This window comes from Amblyomma maculatum, chromosome 10 (assembly GCF_055883805.1).
Source record: "Amblyomma maculatum isolate TAMU_Amacu chromosome 10, ASM5588380v1, whole genome shotgun sequence".
NCBI classification, from domain to species: domain Eukaryota; kingdom Metazoa; phylum Arthropoda; class Arachnida; order Ixodida; family Ixodidae; genus Amblyomma; species Amblyomma maculatum.
In genome coordinates, this window is record NC_139353.1 from 161,997,870 (window position 1) to 162,014,288 (window position 16,419).

Here is a 16,419-nt window from a genome sequence, read left to right on the forward strand (position 1 = left end):
TCAGCGGTAATCTTTGATTGTTGGGCTTTATCAAGTACAGCATCACGCTTTGACCGATTTCGGAATTGTAGGATAATGTTTGGGCATGGGTTATTCTTTGTCGGGACTCGATGACAAATTTCTATATCCTGCATTGTTATCGGCTCCTTGATAGCTTCGCCAACTTTCAGAAGTATCTCTGGCAGATGTTCGTTCTGATCAAAAGGAAGACCCTTGATTTCCACATTTTTTTGCCTTGAATATTGTTCAAGCTCAGTTAGGCGCTGCTCATAGCTAGTTAGCAGTTTTTTTCAAAGAAACCTGCTCAGTGGACAGTGCTGCATTTTCAGCTTTCAACGCCTTGTTTTCCTCTTTTAGAGCAGAGTATTCAGCCTTCAGATCATCAAACTGGGAGCTACAATATTCGACGCTTGTAGTCAGTTCTCGATGGTCTTTGCGGAAATCTCTTTCGATTGCGCTTCGCAATGCAGCAATGCCCTTCTGAAATTCATCTCTCAGTTCATCCCGCAACTTTTCAAGTTCCCGCGGCATATTATCAAACACACTTGACTCAAATGCACTTGCCGTTGTCAGATAGGAAGGGGACTTGGCACCCGAGGGTGCCGCGTCCCAGGATCGCACATAATCCATCAGCCCATCATCATTCATCCGACGCCCCCGGCAAGGCCCCCTCCCCCTCCAAGAATGGGGGGGAGAGTTTTTTGTTTTGGGGCGAAGGTCCTACCCGGACAAGGGCCGCAACGCGCCAGGAAGGCGGTTACGGTCACGGGGCATCTGCCCCCTCCTCTGACGAGGAGCTCAGTTCCACACAGTCGCATTGGCCTGGAAAGGCCCCACCACATAATACACATGGCGCAACAATCACGCCTTCGGTCGCGCACAGCGGCGATGGTGAGCGCTCATTGCGCCGCTTCGCCTGAGTGGCAGCTCCCGATGTAGCCGAGCTGCCTGCTGAAGGGGTTCGGTGACGAATGCGCGGCAGCGGTCTGCCTCGTTTCCTCCGGGTGACGGGAGTAAACTCTTCGTCATCGGACTGGACGAGGCTGCCGCTTGTCTGGCTCTCCAGTTGGTCGGCTGCCTGCTGCGTAACGGCCACGTGCTCCAAACTCTCGGCCAATGGTGGCGCTTGCTGCTCGATGGAATCAGCAGGGCCGCTGTGAGCGTGGTCGCTCCGAGGAACGAGGCGGTTCTGCGCGGCCTGCGAGGACAGTTCGGACGCGGTAAGAGAAACGTCACTCACCGCGACTGGGGTGTCAGTTGTCTCCTCGTAGTCCTCGGTGCCTTCCGGCGGTTGTTCAGAAGACAACGCGTCGGTCGGCTCTCTGGCAGCAGGCTGGGTGGGTTGTGGCACAGCTGCGGCTGCAGCGGCCACTACCATGGCGTGTTTGGCCACGGACGCGAACGTCCTAGCACCACACTTGATCAGCGCGTGATCCGCGCCGCACTGGGGGCAGGGGAGGATGCACGAAGCGTGGCCGAAGGCCCCGCAGCGCGCGCACAAGGGGACATCGCACGCAGCGCGCACGTGGCCGCTAGCGCCGCAGCGCCGGCAAACACGTGCGACCCCCTCGTACTCGCACTGCAGGGTGAATTCGGCCACCTGCAGGAAGTTCGGCAGCGGTCGTCGCAAGTCCATCCTCACGCGGCGGTTGCCGCTCGGTATTCCCTCGAACTCCGGCACGAACTCGGTGGTGATAGACTCCACGGGTCCGTACCGCTCCAAGGCCTCTCGTAGCTCTCTCACGTCGAGGTCGTTGGGAAAGCCAAACACGCGCACGGTTGTGCTCAGCTTACCGCGGTACGCGAAGCGTACGGCGGTTCCCTTCACAGTGATGACTGGGTCCGCAAGAAAGGCTTGGACCACCTTCTTGTTCTTGAGGCAGATCTCGAATCGTCCAGCTTGAAAGTCCTGGACGCCTCCAATTTCAGCTCTGGTAAATCGCTTTACCAACTCTTTGCAGATGTCGGTGCTGTTTACCCCCTTCGGCACGCAGCGGCAACAGCAACAAGCAAGATTATTGGGGCTAATAAACAGCAATAAATCAGACCTGTGAATAGCAGAAGATGCGTATGAGCCAACAGCCTCTGTCGCCGCCGCCGCTACCAAGTGCTGGCTGGGGCTTGTTGCGGGGCTTTTATATCTTTTCTGGGGCCTGGCGGTGAAGCTTGGAAGCGTCAGTCTTGCGCATGGCAGTTTCTTCAGCGATGCCAAAGCAGTCGGTCGGTCGGTGGGACAGGTGATAAGGCGCACAGCATGCAGTGATCGACGATTCCTGTGAATAGCAGAAGATGCGTATGAGCCAACAGCCTCTGTCGCCGCCGCCGCTACCAAGTGCTGGCTGGGGCTTGTTGCGGGGCTTTTATATCTTTTCTGGGGCCTGGCGGTGAAGCTTGGAAGCGTCAGTCTTGCGCATGGCAGTTTCTTCAGCGATGCCAAAGCAGTCGGTCGGTCGGTGGGACAGGTGATAAGGCGCACAGCATGCAGTGATCGACGATTCCTGTGAATAGCAGCAGATGCGTATGAGCCAACAGCCTCTGTCGCCGCCGCCGCTACCAAGTGAATGGCCTGACAAAACGCTTCAACTGTACTCTGAGTGACATGCTGGCCATGTACGTCAGAGAAGCTCATTCCAACTGGGACCAGGTTCTTCCCTTCGTAACCTACGCGTACAACACTGCGATACAGATCACCTCTAGATTCTCTCCCCTTTTTCTTCTTTACGGGCGCGAGCCAACCTGCACAATGGACGCGCTTTTTCCCTGCTGCCCTGATGTTCCTGAATCGATGCCACTCTCGCACGCCGCCCAGTGCACAGAAGAATGCCGTCAGCTCGCTTTTTCGCTTACAAAGGAACACCATCGTGACATTGGCGAGGTGCCTTCATATGCACTCAACTCCCTGGTGTGGCTCTGAGTTCCTGCCACAACCGCCGGCCCTTCAAAGAAGCTTCTTACTCTGTATCACGGTCCATTCCGAGTGCTTCACAAAACATCTCCCGTCAACTACGTAGTTCAGCCCGTTACGCCCTCTGCGGACTTGCGTCACCGTGGACGCGAAATAGTTCATGTGCACCGAATCAAGCCCTACTATGATCTGTCTGTCCTTTCGACTCCATGAGTCACCAGGGTGGCTCCTTCTCTACCCGAGGGGAAACCGTAGTCCGGTAATCATCGTTATAGCCACTGACATGCGTCGCGTGCTGCCGCTCTCGAGAACGAAGAAGTGGGTCATTGTCTTTGTGATTCGGTATGCCTGACGCTCCGCTGCGAATTCATCGTGAGCAGCTGAATCCATCTGCGTCGACTGAATAAACACACCCCTACAATATATATATATATATATATACCGGGTGTCCCAGCTAACTTGAACCAAGGGGTACAAAATAATATATTTCAGGTAGGTCAGTGAAACCAATTGCATTAAACTGCCAGCCTCCTTGCGCACTACAGGCAATTTTTTGTTTTGTAATTACTTAATTAGCTAATTATGTTAATTTCTCTAATTTATTAAATATCGACTTTAGACCAAGAATGTGAATTGGAAAGTTGTAGAGCACCTTCAGAAACCCCATTTCATTAATTGCGATAAAGAAAGTCTCACGTGTATCTTTTTTTCCGGGCTCAGAAGAAAGCCCGCGAAATACAAATAATACCACGTGACTAGTGCATTTGTGCGCCGCGATTGTGGTGCTCTCAGTCGTGGTTTGAGCGAACAAAACTGGCTGCGGCCGTGTCTTCCTGGCCCCGTTAAAGCGGCAGGCCGATATGCCTGCGATGGCTTTTTCGCCCGCGTCAGACAGCCGGCCCACGTGACGGTGCAGTAGCAGCGAGAGCGGCGAGCCGACACCACCGAGATTCTAACAAGGCCTCCTTCTCTCCCATCAGCGAACGTCACGACAAACGGATGAGCGATAAGGTATCAGCCACTGAATCCGCGCATACATACTTGGGTAAAGGGCCGAGATGACATCATGTGACTCGACTAAAATTAGCGCTGCACCTTCATTTGCCGGTTCTTTATCGTCATCCGCCTGTCGTGATGTAGGCTGCTGCGGTGCGCAGGTCTGACCAAAATCGCGGTGGCGACGGGCGAGCTCGAGCTCGCTCGAACCATCGCCAACATTTCTGCCTGCCGCTGCAACGGGACAATCGGGTCACGGCTGCAGCTGATTTCGTTCGCTCAAACCACGACTGAGAGCACCACAATCGCGGCGCACAAATGCGCTAGTCACGTGGTATTATTTGTATTTCGCGGGCTTTCTTCTGAGCCCGGAAAAAAAGATACACGTGAGGCTTTCTTTATCGCAATTAATGGAATGGGGGTTTCTGAAGGTGCTCTACAACTTTCCAATTCACATTTTTGGTCTAAAGTCGATATTTAATAAATTAGAAAAATTAACATAATTAGCTAATTAAGTAATTGCAAAACAAAAAATTGCCTGTAGTGCGCAAACAGGCTGGCAGTTGTATGCAATTGGTTTCACTGACCTACCTCAAATATATTATTTTGTAACCCTTGGTTCATGTTAGCTGGGACACCCGGTATAACGTAGAACAAGCAGAAACACGGCCGTTCTTTCGAACGCCCTGCTTTATTCTGTCTTCATCATCTTCTTCCCCTTCGCCTCTGCACTGTTCACTTCGTCGTCACCTAGTACATCACAATATATATATATATATATATATATATATATATATATATATATATATATATATATATATATATCGGCGTGCTATGTTTCCTTCCGCTTTTCATTTAATATTCTTTATCCCGATAATTCCCATAAGGCTAGCTCTTGTCAAATACCAACACATAATAATAAAAAAAAAACAGCGTTTGCTTTAGACTCGTAGACTGTCAGCTCCTTTAAACTATATATATATATAATCTATCTCGGAGCAAGGAAAATGGCATCGCTGTGTCGTCTGGTGGTGGTTTGCCTGATTGAAGGTTGGGAGGAATGCATGTGCATTTTAGTTTGCGTTCAACTGTGCCCCGGCTGGTGCCTTCGTGCAAGCTGCCACCATGTGGCTAGCTGCTAACAGTGTCTGCTTCTTGTGCGGCGGCACTGACACTTGTTGTGGTCCAGTATTGGCTGGTGGCCTTTTTGTTTTCCTATTGTTAGTAAAGGGCCCCTGAAAGGCTACTTGCGGTAATATTCTAATTCAAGAAATCTATAGAGGTGGCCCTTATGAGTATTAGAGTCAAATTGGAAAGCTTTGCATGGGATATATAATTTACAAATAGTTTTTCAAAGGTGCTCCTGGTGACCTCTTGCAACCGATTGAGGCGACACATTCCCACGTGCACTGCGTTCAAATCTCCCATGTGAAATCTTGTGGTTTTGCCGAACGCGCCCGCTTATTGGACACTCCCAAGTTACTTGGTCGGGATGGGCATGATGGGGTGCGGTAACCACTTGTTTACTTCCCTTTTTCCTGCTCGCTGACGTGGGCCGAGTTGAGGATGTAGAGGAGGAGCATCTTTTCAGATTGCCTTTATCTTTGGTGCTAATAACGATTGCCTGAAAAGTTTTGTGTTGCGGTAACGGTTGATGGGATGCCTGTTGTGCTTTCCAGTTTTTGTAAATAACTTTTCATGGGCCCTTTAACAGCGCCTCCCACTTTCCATTTCTGTTCCCAGACAATGAAACTTTGTGTTTGCGGCATGGGAGACGCCTCTCCTTGGGAAGCACGATATTCTGCATTTGGTAGCGGATCATTCAGTAATGTAGTTGGCAGAAGCCAGCCGCAGTGATTCCTGTTTCATGAGCACGGCAATTAATATACGCATCATGCAATGATTTCTGCCAAAGAGCAACTCTCGTGAAGAGGCCAGTCAGTTTATGCAAGCTGAGGCGCGCATGCCTTCCTCTTTGAGCCTTCACTATGTGACACAGCGTTGCTGTTCCGCCTACTGCAGCGAGTGGAGCCGCATCCCATGCTTGTTTGTTGTCACCAACAGCACATTTTCATTGGCTACCTTGTTTTCTTGCCTTTTCAGGGGTCAGGGAATTTCGAAACGGTCAGGGAAAAAAGGGAAAGTCTAGGAACAGGAACAGAGTATCTTCGCTAGACACCGTGGTTGGTGTTCTTGGAACTGTTTTAAAATACCTTGCAGAGCTCATTCGACCGCACTATTTGTGGAGGATGTTCTGCAGAAATCCTGGCAATAGCATCAAAGGCCCCATTCTCCACGCAACCTGGCATTGGCATTGTGAGTGAAAAATACTGGCACACCTGCCAGGGTGCCAGACGGAGATGGAACTCACTGGGACCTGCCTTGGATCCCGAGTCAAGCATACTCTTAGTGCTTGGTTAAGAGCGGGGCTTCATGTCTGTGGTGCGTGTCTTGTTTCACATAATCTGACATCTGACAGCTTACGACTGTATGCTGATCAGTATGTGCGGGATGACAGAGGCACATTTTTTTTTTTTTTTTTTCTGCTCAGTTTCATTTACCATGCCCCCTTGTTGCCTTAAGTGGTCAAGTTAAGCATTAGTGGTGTGTACAACCCATGGTGTTATTCCTGGTCAAAGTCATGATGGTTGGGACCAATGCTTTCTTTTCAGAGTACCGGTACTGGATGTACCAGAATTTCAAGCCAGGCCTGGAAGGTAAGGACACGCGTGCGCTGTTTAATCATGTGGTGCTCAGACAGCAGTGCTTTCCATTTATGCCCTCAGTGGGATGCATTTTCAGAGCAGGTCCGTATTGAGCTTCAAAACCACTTTACTGTTCGGCAAATTTGAGAAAGAACGCATGGACAGAATGAAAGAGAGATAACTAGGAGAATAACCCTTCCACTGTCGGGCGTTTCTGGCCGTGACACACCCCCTAGTGTCGGCTTAGTTTCAGGGAACGAGCATATCGGGGAAGGAGCATAGTGATTTATATTTTATTATGATTGCTATACAAATAACATAGTCAATGGAATCTACACATTTCAGTGTTCTGCAGGTGTTGTTAATTAACATCATCATCATTATTACCCTGATTATGAATTAGATAAAGGAGGATAATTAAGAAAAAAACTTCTCGATACTTCTTGAGAGCCGAATCTAAGCTCGGCTCGTATTTATAGCCAAAAGAGCCATCACTCTAGTTCGCAGTCGAAGGTCCCACGCGGTCAGCCATCCGAAAGTAACCGTGCGCATGGAGAGCGCACTTTCGGTGGCCCGAACAACGGAGAGAATTGGCATGTTGTGAAATAAAGATGACAGAGGGAGATGAAAAGAGGCTAAAACAACCTCTTTTGCTGCTGCTAGCCGCAAGCAAGGGCGCGGCAAGAGAGAGCGAAAGCAGTGATCGAGTCATGCATCGACCTGTTGGAGAGGCAACGGCGCGAGCCCCTGAACATGACGCTTCGTAGCAGACACTCCAAGATAATAAAAATAAAAACCTGCAAACCCGCGGCAGATGGCAGAACAACCCTTGGGCCCGTAACCACATACATGCGGTGCTAAACGCGTACGCCGCATGATCACTTAGTGAGATAGAGTAGTGCGCGCTGAGCGACCGCACCCCCAGCAAAGAAGGGGGCGGGGTTTGGCGCGGTCACTCCATACTCTTAAGTATATACGTATCAACACAATGCAGGGCGAAAATACGAACTTGTAGAAAGATATTACAAATGGCGCAGCCTGTCCAAGCGTGCTAGCTTTGCGCTTACGCACAAAGTTTTGAACGCACGAGAGAGAACATACCGATACGTCAGTAACACTATGGGGGAGGAAGCACAAAAATGTACCAGTACGTTCGTGACAGCGAAAGGGATAAGATGGGGATGGATTGCATTTGGAAGGTGCTGGCTAGCAGCTTACCAGTATAGCTGTAGAGGAAAGTACATATGCAATAGTTGCATCTTGCCTGTACTCACCTATGGGGCTGAAACGTGGAGGCTAAAGAAAAGGGCTCTACTTAAGTTGAGGACAATGCAGAGCTATGGAATGGAAATTGGTAGGTGTAACATTAAAAGATAGGAAGCTGCAGAGTGGGTCAAAGAAAAAAACTCGTGTTAATGGTATTCTAGTGGAAATCAAAAAGAAATGGGCATTGACAGGGCACGTAGCGCGAAGAGAAGATAACCGATGGCCGCTTAGGGTAACAAACTGGATTCCAAGGGAAGGAAAGCGTAGCAGGGGGCGGCAGAAAGTTAGGTGTGCGGATGAGGTTAAGAAGTTTGCAGGGGTCAAGTGGACGCAGATAGCACAGGACCGGGTAAATGGGAGAGGCCTTTGCCCTGCAGTGGATATAATCTGGCTGATGATGATGAAATGGACAGTTCAGAGAGGAGCTCTGCATTTTAGTGTATTTCACTTCACAGTTATCATACCTGCCAACTCTCGAATTTTTCGTAAAATGTACGAATTTTGACCAGTCTTACGATTTTACGAATCTTGTGTGAAATTTTACGAAAAATGTTTTATTTTCAAAAAGAGAAAGTGCGGACATCTATTAACACTATTATGGTACCTTTCGCAGTCACGAGAGGGCAACACTTATTCGCTTTATTATCATAAGCAGCTGCAAACGTAGCGGCTTCTGTCGTCTAGTCGGGGTGATACGAATCCGTAATCCAAAACTCGATACCGCCTCCGCCAGGCTTGTGGATAGTGTCTGTAGTCAAGCTGGTCAGGCCTCCATGCAGCCCCTGCAAACCTTTGTTCACGTGTTTGGACAACTTGAGTGTTGGCCTCTGTTTTTGTTTGATCTGCGGCCGCATCCGACGCAGTGAGACTGGTGTAGCGGTTTCGCGGTGCAATGGCGGTCTCAAAGCCGTGACAGTACTTCCAAGTATTTTTCAAGTCGTACACGTCAGAATTTCTCTGCTTCGAGTTGTCTAAGAAAGGAGAGAAGTTCGGATTTTGCACCACGTGTGCCTGTGATGTTAACATTTCACATGGTGGCAAGTCCGACATCAAGCTCTACATCGCTTCGAAAAAGCACCAAGGATACGTGTGAGCCGCGGACAGCCAGCCAAGCCTGACAAGTTTTGTACACAGTGATAGCGACCTCGGTATGATTCGTGCAGAATGCCATTTCACGGCATTTTTAGTTGAACACAACATTCACTAACTGTCAGTGATCACGCTGGACCACTTTTAGCAGGCAAAGTCAGCAACCGTAAAAGCACTGCAAAAATAAATCGTGACACAATGGAGTTTTCGCTTATTACTCTACAGGACACAGATTTTGATTTTGCTTGTGAAAGCGAGCAAGCTTGCTGCTAAAGGTAAATTCTTGAAAACTACAAAAAAAAATGCCCCCCCCCCCCCCCCTTTGTCTCGAAGGTTTTACGAATTTTGAAGTTTGCAGGTTGTCAGGTATGCCGTTATCGTGTTAAAAGAAAAAAGGAAGGAAACCAGTTGTGAAAATTGCGCAAGTGGTCAAAAACCGCGTCTGCCGGGGTGAGGGCCCCCAACGCCTGGAGCGCTAAAACTAAAAATCCGCGAGGCCATACAATGCGGCAGACATTTGTTGGGTTAGAGTCATGATGCAATGTCAGCGATGTGCATCAAAGGAGGGGCCCTCCTGCACTGGTGTAGCTTTGGAACTTATGTGGTGCAATCCGCCTTTTATGCAAGTTTTCTGCGCATGCACGGTCGTAGCGGTGACCGATGGAAGCACATTGGACAGCGTCGACGGCATTTCTCGGCGCCACCAGTGCACAGGGGCTGGCGGCACCCGGCGCACGGTGACAGCCACAGGCTTGGCAAAGCGATGCCAACCACATCTGCTGCGTAGGGTTGTCACTCATTAGGTGTGCCGGGATGCAAGACGCGGTTTTTCAGGTTTCCTTCGGCGAGCCGCGACCAACAATGACGTGAAGCTTGAATTAGGGCCAATGCGCCAAGATGTGAATGGCCGACCTTAGCAACCGACTGCATACACTTCGTTACAGGTATGTATGCATCTAAAGGAAATGTGCATGATGAAAAGTATCTACTGGAGCTTGCACCAAGCCTGTAACCCACCAGTGATAGCCGCAATGAGCATTTGTTCGGTGCGTGTCTCCTTTATGTGCGACGGAGCCTGATGACGATGTATTTTGTCGTTTGTTTTCTTTATGTGCGAAGGGGCCGGGTAGCGCAGGTATCAAAGGTGGCTGTGTGCGCTAGATCGTAATATTTAGCATGTTTTATCGTGACTGCCGCCTGACTAAAGAGAAAAAAAAATTGGGCGTTTGTTGTGATGCACCGTCGTTCGCGAGCCGAGTGGTTGAGCTGGTTATGAGGCTCGCGAACGGCAGTGCATTGCAACAAACACTGTATTTTTTTCTTGTTAGTCAGGTGGCAGTCATGATAAAACATGCTAAATATTACGGCCTAGCGCACGCAGCCGCCTGTGATATCAAAGCTGCCTAGCCCTTTCGCACATAAAGAAAAGAAACGACCAAATACATCGCCATCAGGCCCCGGCGCAACTAAAGCAAACACGCAACGAACAAATCCTCAGTGCAGCTATCACTGGTGCGTTACAGGCTGGATGCAAACTGCAGTAGGTACTTTTCATCATGCATATTTCCTTTAGATGCATACATACCTGTAGTATCTGCGTTTTTGCCGCTTGGTGCATATGACGCACTTGACACTCTTGCACGACGCACAGTATTTTTTTTTTGCCTTACAGGCTCACCTTCGTGCTCGCCAAAGCATTCGGATTTTGTTCCTTCGGCATACGCAATCAGATGCACTTCGTTACGGAGCTTGATAATCATCGTCTTCGTCCAACCGTTTGCAACGGCAAGCAAACCGCCCGGCACAAATGAGTCTCCTGGAGGGTTCATGCTCGTTCACTAGCAGAGTGGATCGCTCTGGACGTAGAACAGCGTTGGTTCCTGACCGAGATGCGCATCCGATATGTAGGAGATGCGCACGTGTCACCAAGTCGTTGATTCTGCAGAAATCGCGGCGGAGGCAGAAAGGTTGTGGATCCTTTCACAACAGAATGACCATTCTCTGTGCACCGAGAACCTTTTCACCACTGCGACCACATTCGTTCTGAGGGCAGAAATTGGCTACAACGCTGAATCATCCGTTGCCAGAAAAATGCCGCGCGTTTCCTGCAGGTGTGCATTCTGGCTGTGACAATGCCCTTTGCAGGGGGTGTGTATAAGTGCCTCTCTGCCAAGCTTCATAGATGAAATCCTATAGCTGCACGCTTGTAGTTGACGCGAGGAGGAAGCGACGCCCATTGCACCATGCCGGCACCGCGGTGACCGCATTGTGCTCGGTAAGCGACGCCCATTGCACCATGCCGGCACCGCGGTGACCGCATTGTGCTCGGTAACTCAAGACACTCCTCGCATATGCGCCGCTCGTAAGTCACAGCAGACAATTCCACTTAGCTCTGCTGCATCAACAAATCACTGGCTGCTTTGCCCTTTGAGATCCCTCTCTCTCTGCCTCCGCACTCTCCTGTCTGCCGAGAACCTGCACGCTGAGAGTGTCTTATTCTGTCACGTCGAACACGGCCCGCGCTACACGCTCTTACAATACGAAGGTAGTATATGCGTACGTGCGTTATGAGTGGATTGTGAAAACGCTGTAACATTCCCCTATACTGCGTGAACATGAATACTGCAATCACTGTCACTACTTTCCGCCCCGAGGCTTTCTACCTGCGTTGGCTTGGCCATTTCGTATGGCGCGTTTTCGCATTGTCTGCTACGCTGCCGTTCAATGTGTTTCTCGCCCGCTTCCGCATGATGGCACCACATTCTCCTGCAAAAGGCGGATAACTCTTAGATTATATTCCGTTTTCAGCTTATCATTGGCTGCAGCATACAGTGAATTTTCATGTTACTTAAGTACATTAAAGTCGGAGGTTAAGTTTGTAGCAACAATTTTCAGATCACAGTAAGGATGCAAATGTCTTGTAAAGGTTAAAGGAATCCTGCAAAGCTATTTAATTTTTAATCTGGCTCCACTAACACGGAATAAGGCTGCAAACCATTGTAATCTTTGTTTCTTTCAACAGCCGTCAGCACAGGGCCTTATCACTTTGGTCACTTTGCTTCTACCACGCAGAACAATTTTGTGCTCATTGTTAATGTTCAGTGTTGCAGAAAGCAGGCTTTATCATTTTCTTTGCCGCACAAGATGCGCCGAGATATATCTGGAAGGATTACTACCATGCGCGTCTGTTTCCACATTGTTCCAGATTATTCTCGTCACTTTTGGCCAGGCTAACTAAATGTTTATTCACCGAGTTTAAATTAAGAGCTGCCGAGCACCAACAACTGATGAGGATGCGTGCTGTTATCGCCGCCACCGAGTTGCTTAGTTGGTTTGAGGGCGCAAGTAGCCCCAATAAAGTTAATTTAAGGGCAACATCAGTCTCTCTGTTTGCTGTCCTTGGCATTGTCACGACTACGTCACTATATATCGGTGACTGAAAATGACGCTTCTCCGTTCCCCCCTCAAGTTGGCACACTCTGGCATGGAAGAAAAAAATATAGAGACGGCACCCCACTGTGCCCCTTCCCACTCGCACCACTTGGGGTGCATCCTGTGAGTGGGCACACCCAGAAAGCCCGTTTGACGTCAGTGTGAAGGGGGATGAAAGCAGGTCTCACTCTAATCAGTGGCAAGTGGTTGCCAAGAGCACTTTGTAAAAATTTTCTGTATGTTATAGGCTCCATGCAGTGCTTTTAAATTTGCCTTTTATATCCACAGAGACCACCTCTGTGGACTTGTTCCATTAGAATGTTACAGGAATTATCATTTCAGGGGTCTACCAAAAAGGGTCTATCAAGTTAGCAAAAAAAGAAAAGATAGCACCATATGGTGTCCTCTGGGACATGTTGATTGGCAGGGGTTTGCAAGTTGGCTCAAAAGCCATTATGTGGCTGTACGTGAGTAAGGCTTTTTGCTTGTGCAGCGTATTACAAGGTCGGGGCGATGTTTGGTGACCATGCGGTGCGCACCTATGACCTGAAAACCTGGGGCATTGAAGACTGAGTGTCAACATGGACGCTGCGGAGCAGGAGGAAGAGGGGCGTCACGGGCAGCACCGCAACCTCCTCGACCGGTTCAATGCCACCAGGCAGCAGCTGGAGCAGCTGCTCAGCTCTGAGCAGGGCACCGCCACCGTTCCTCAGTTGGATGCGAAGCTGCAGCAGCTCCAGGTGGGTGTTCTCTTCACTAGCCCGTGTCAGTGGCTTATGAACTGTCTGCAGTTCTAATCTGCTACAGATCGTCAACCTAATACAACATCTTTCCCATATGGGAAGAGCACTTTTGAGCCCTCCCCTGCCAAAATTAGCCCAATGACGAGCTGCCCTAAGTGTGTATGGATGGGACCATTGGTCATGTCTGGTATTTGCACATTGACCATCTCTATCAACCGCTCTCCTGCCAGAAAGAAACTCTTGTCCTGACAGTACAGTTCTTAGCACGTACCTTTCGCAGAGTTTGGTGTGACATTCTACAAACAGAGCCCCAAAGGTCAGACAAAGAAGGATACACATAGCTGCACACATTGTACAGTCCCCCAAATTGGGAAAGATCAATAGCCTCTTCTGCATTTCTTCCCACATTGCGCCGTTAACAATATCATATCATTTCTGTACACTTTTGCAGTTATACACCAGATTGCTCTAGCCTAAGACACAGTGATGAAGCCTGCATTGGTCTGCCAACCAGTTGCTGCCAAGATCTGTAGTACAGTAAAATCTCGGTGATATGAATCCGGTTGATACGAATTTCAGGGTGATATGAATTCGCGAAATTCTCCGGCCAGAGTGCATTGTGTACGATGTGCAAAATTCCGGATGGTCCAAACACTCTCCTGCGCCACTATGAATGATACGAACGCGCGAACTGCGACCGCAACATTGAGCACTATGTACTGCCCGCACATCGTTGACTCCGCGATCACCAGCCACACTGTACGTACGCATTACGAGCAGTTTGCAGTGGCGCGTGGTCCGTACTCCGCCGATGTCGTGATTTTTTGTCGGGCTCACGGCACGAAAAGCTTTCAGCAGCACGTGGCCCCCGTAGCTGGCGGCGGCGTACGCGGCGGTTGTGCACGGATCGGACATCACTGGCTTTGCGATCGTGATTCGCGAGCAGTTTGTGGCCCGCATGTCGCCATCCCCATTCATTCTGTACACGCCCGAGAAATATGCAGAGGCGGGCGGACCGCACATCGCCAACATCACGATCATTTCCAGGCCGCGAAGGTTTAAGCGGCGCGCAGCCGTGAGTAGTAGTTGACAGCGCACGCAGCTGGACTGCACATCATAGACTTCACGACCGCTAGTCGTGCTGTACACATCGCGAGCAGTCTGCGGCGCCACGCGGCTGGCACGTCGCAGTTTCTTGTCATGCTGTACGCGCCGTGAGAAGTCCGCGGAGGCATGCAGCCCGCGCATCACCGACGTCGCGATCGACTGTCGCACTGTGTGCTCTGCGAGTGGCGAGCTGTGACTGCGCGACCATAATAAACCTTCTCTGACATAAACAGATATGTGCGACTGTCTTTCCTGTGCTTCTGCATACTTATTTTTGTTCGTTTCGATGATACGAATCTTTGGATGGTATGAATTTTTCGCGACCCTGTGAGATTCGTATCACCGAGGTTCTACTGTACATTCTTCAACCTCCTTGCATGGATTTGAGCTTTCATGGTTAGCATCACCATGATCATCGTCATCAGCCTGACTATCCACTGCAAGGCAAAGGCCTCTCCCACATATTTCCAACTAACCTGGTCCTGTGCCAGCTGTGTCCACCTGACCCCTGCTAACTTCTTAACCTCATCCTCTCACCTAATTTTATGCCGTCCTCTGCTGTGCTTTCTTTTCCTTAAATTCAATTTGTTACCCTAAGTGACCATTGATTATCCTCTCTTCGCACTCACTACATGTCCGGCCCATGCCCATTTCTTCCTGATATAGACTAGAATGCCATTAACTCGAGTTATTTCTCTGACCCATTTTACACGTTTCCTACCTCTTAACGTTACACCTACCACTTTCCGTTCCATAGCTCTCTGCATTGTCCTCAACTTTTCGTTAGCCTCCACGTTCCTGCTCCATAGGTGAGTATAGATAAGGTGCAGCTGTCATATACTTTCCTCTTGAGGAATACTGGTAAGCTGCTAGTCATGTCTGCGAGTAGCTGCCAAATGTGCTCCATCCCGATCTTATTCTCTTAGTGATTTTACTCTCGTGGTTTGAAACTGCGGTCACTACCTGTCACAAGTAGACTCATCCAGTGCCTTGCTACCTCTCCCAAACTCCTGATCCATTCTGAGGCTGTCGAATATTATTTTAGTTGTCTGCATATTAATTTTAGACCTACTGTCCTGCTTTTCCTGTCTAGGTAATTAAGCATACTTCAAAATTCATCCCCTGAGTTACTTAGCAAGGCAACGTCATCAGTGAATCGCAGATTACTGATACACTTACCCTAACTTTCCAATAGAGGTCTCTGAATACTTCCTCTAAGCAAGCAAGTTATTTTTCTGACCCACTCTCCACGCCTCCTCTCTCTTAGCGTTACATTTACCATTTTTCATTCCATACCTCTCTGTGCTGTCCTCAACTTAAGCAGAACCCTTTTCGTTAGCCTCCACGTTTCAGCCTCATAGGGGAGTACAGGTAAGTTGAAACTGTTGAATACTTTGCTCATGAGCAAAACCGGTAAGCTGCTAGTCATAATCTGCGAGTGCTTGCCAAATGCGCTCCATCCAAATCTTATTCTCTTGGTTATTTCCTTTTCATGGTCCGGATCTACGGTGACCACCTGACCTAAGTAGACATATTTGCCTACTACTTCCAGCACTTCACTACCTACCGCTGTTCCTTCCCGAGGCTGCTGAACATTACCTTTGTGTTCTGCATATTGATCTTCGAGCCTACCTTTCTGCTTTTCCTGTCTAGGTCATCAATAATTCTTTGCATTTCAGCCCCCGAGTTACTTAGCAAGAAAATGACATCAGCAAATCGCAGATTACTGAGGTATTCATCAACCCTTATCCCTAACTGTCCCCATTCCATGTCTCTGAATACTTTTTCTAAGCAAGCTGGGATTAGCACTGGAGAGATTGTGTTTCCTTGCCTAACACCTTTCGTTATGGGAATTTCATTATTTTCTTTATAGAGTTGCTGTACAGCCACTGTAGATATCTTCCAGTACTTTCACATATGGCTCACCTACACACTAATCTCGCAGTTCCTGCATGACTTGAGTTTTCAACTGAGTCAAAGGCTGTAATCTGTGAAGACTATGTAGGGTTGATTGTACAATCGGTGATAAATCTTTAGGACGCTGCAGGACTCGGGAAATTGTCCTAATATTCGAACAGTCTGAATAATCCGTGAATATCTTCGTTAAATTGCGAGCTTTTTTAAATGAGTTTTGACTTTACTGCTGAATGCAGTAAGCAGCCCAAGACACCAGAAA

General features: G+C 48.9%; 1 protein-coding gene across 3 annotated transcripts in view; it reads left to right on the forward strand.

The window, feature by feature from the left end:
• LOC146177815 (tubulin-specific chaperone C-like) overlaps positions 1 to 16,419 on the forward strand; it is a 56,393-nt gene that overhangs the window by 18,004 nt on the left and 21,970 nt on the right. For 2 of the 3 annotated variants that reach the window (XM_084580596.1, XM_084580599.1), the window contains exons 1-2: positions 6,571 to 6,618; positions 12,887 to 13,133. In XM_084580596.1, coding sequence (XP_084436722.1) covers positions 12,975 to 13,133 — 159 coding nt within the window. In that variant the 5' untranslated portion in view covers positions 6,571 to 6,618; positions 12,887 to 12,974. Of the gene's footprint in view, positions 1 to 6,570; positions 6,619 to 12,886; positions 13,134 to 16,419 lie in introns of those variants that run through there. The other variant, XM_084580598.1, reaches the window with a different exon arrangement.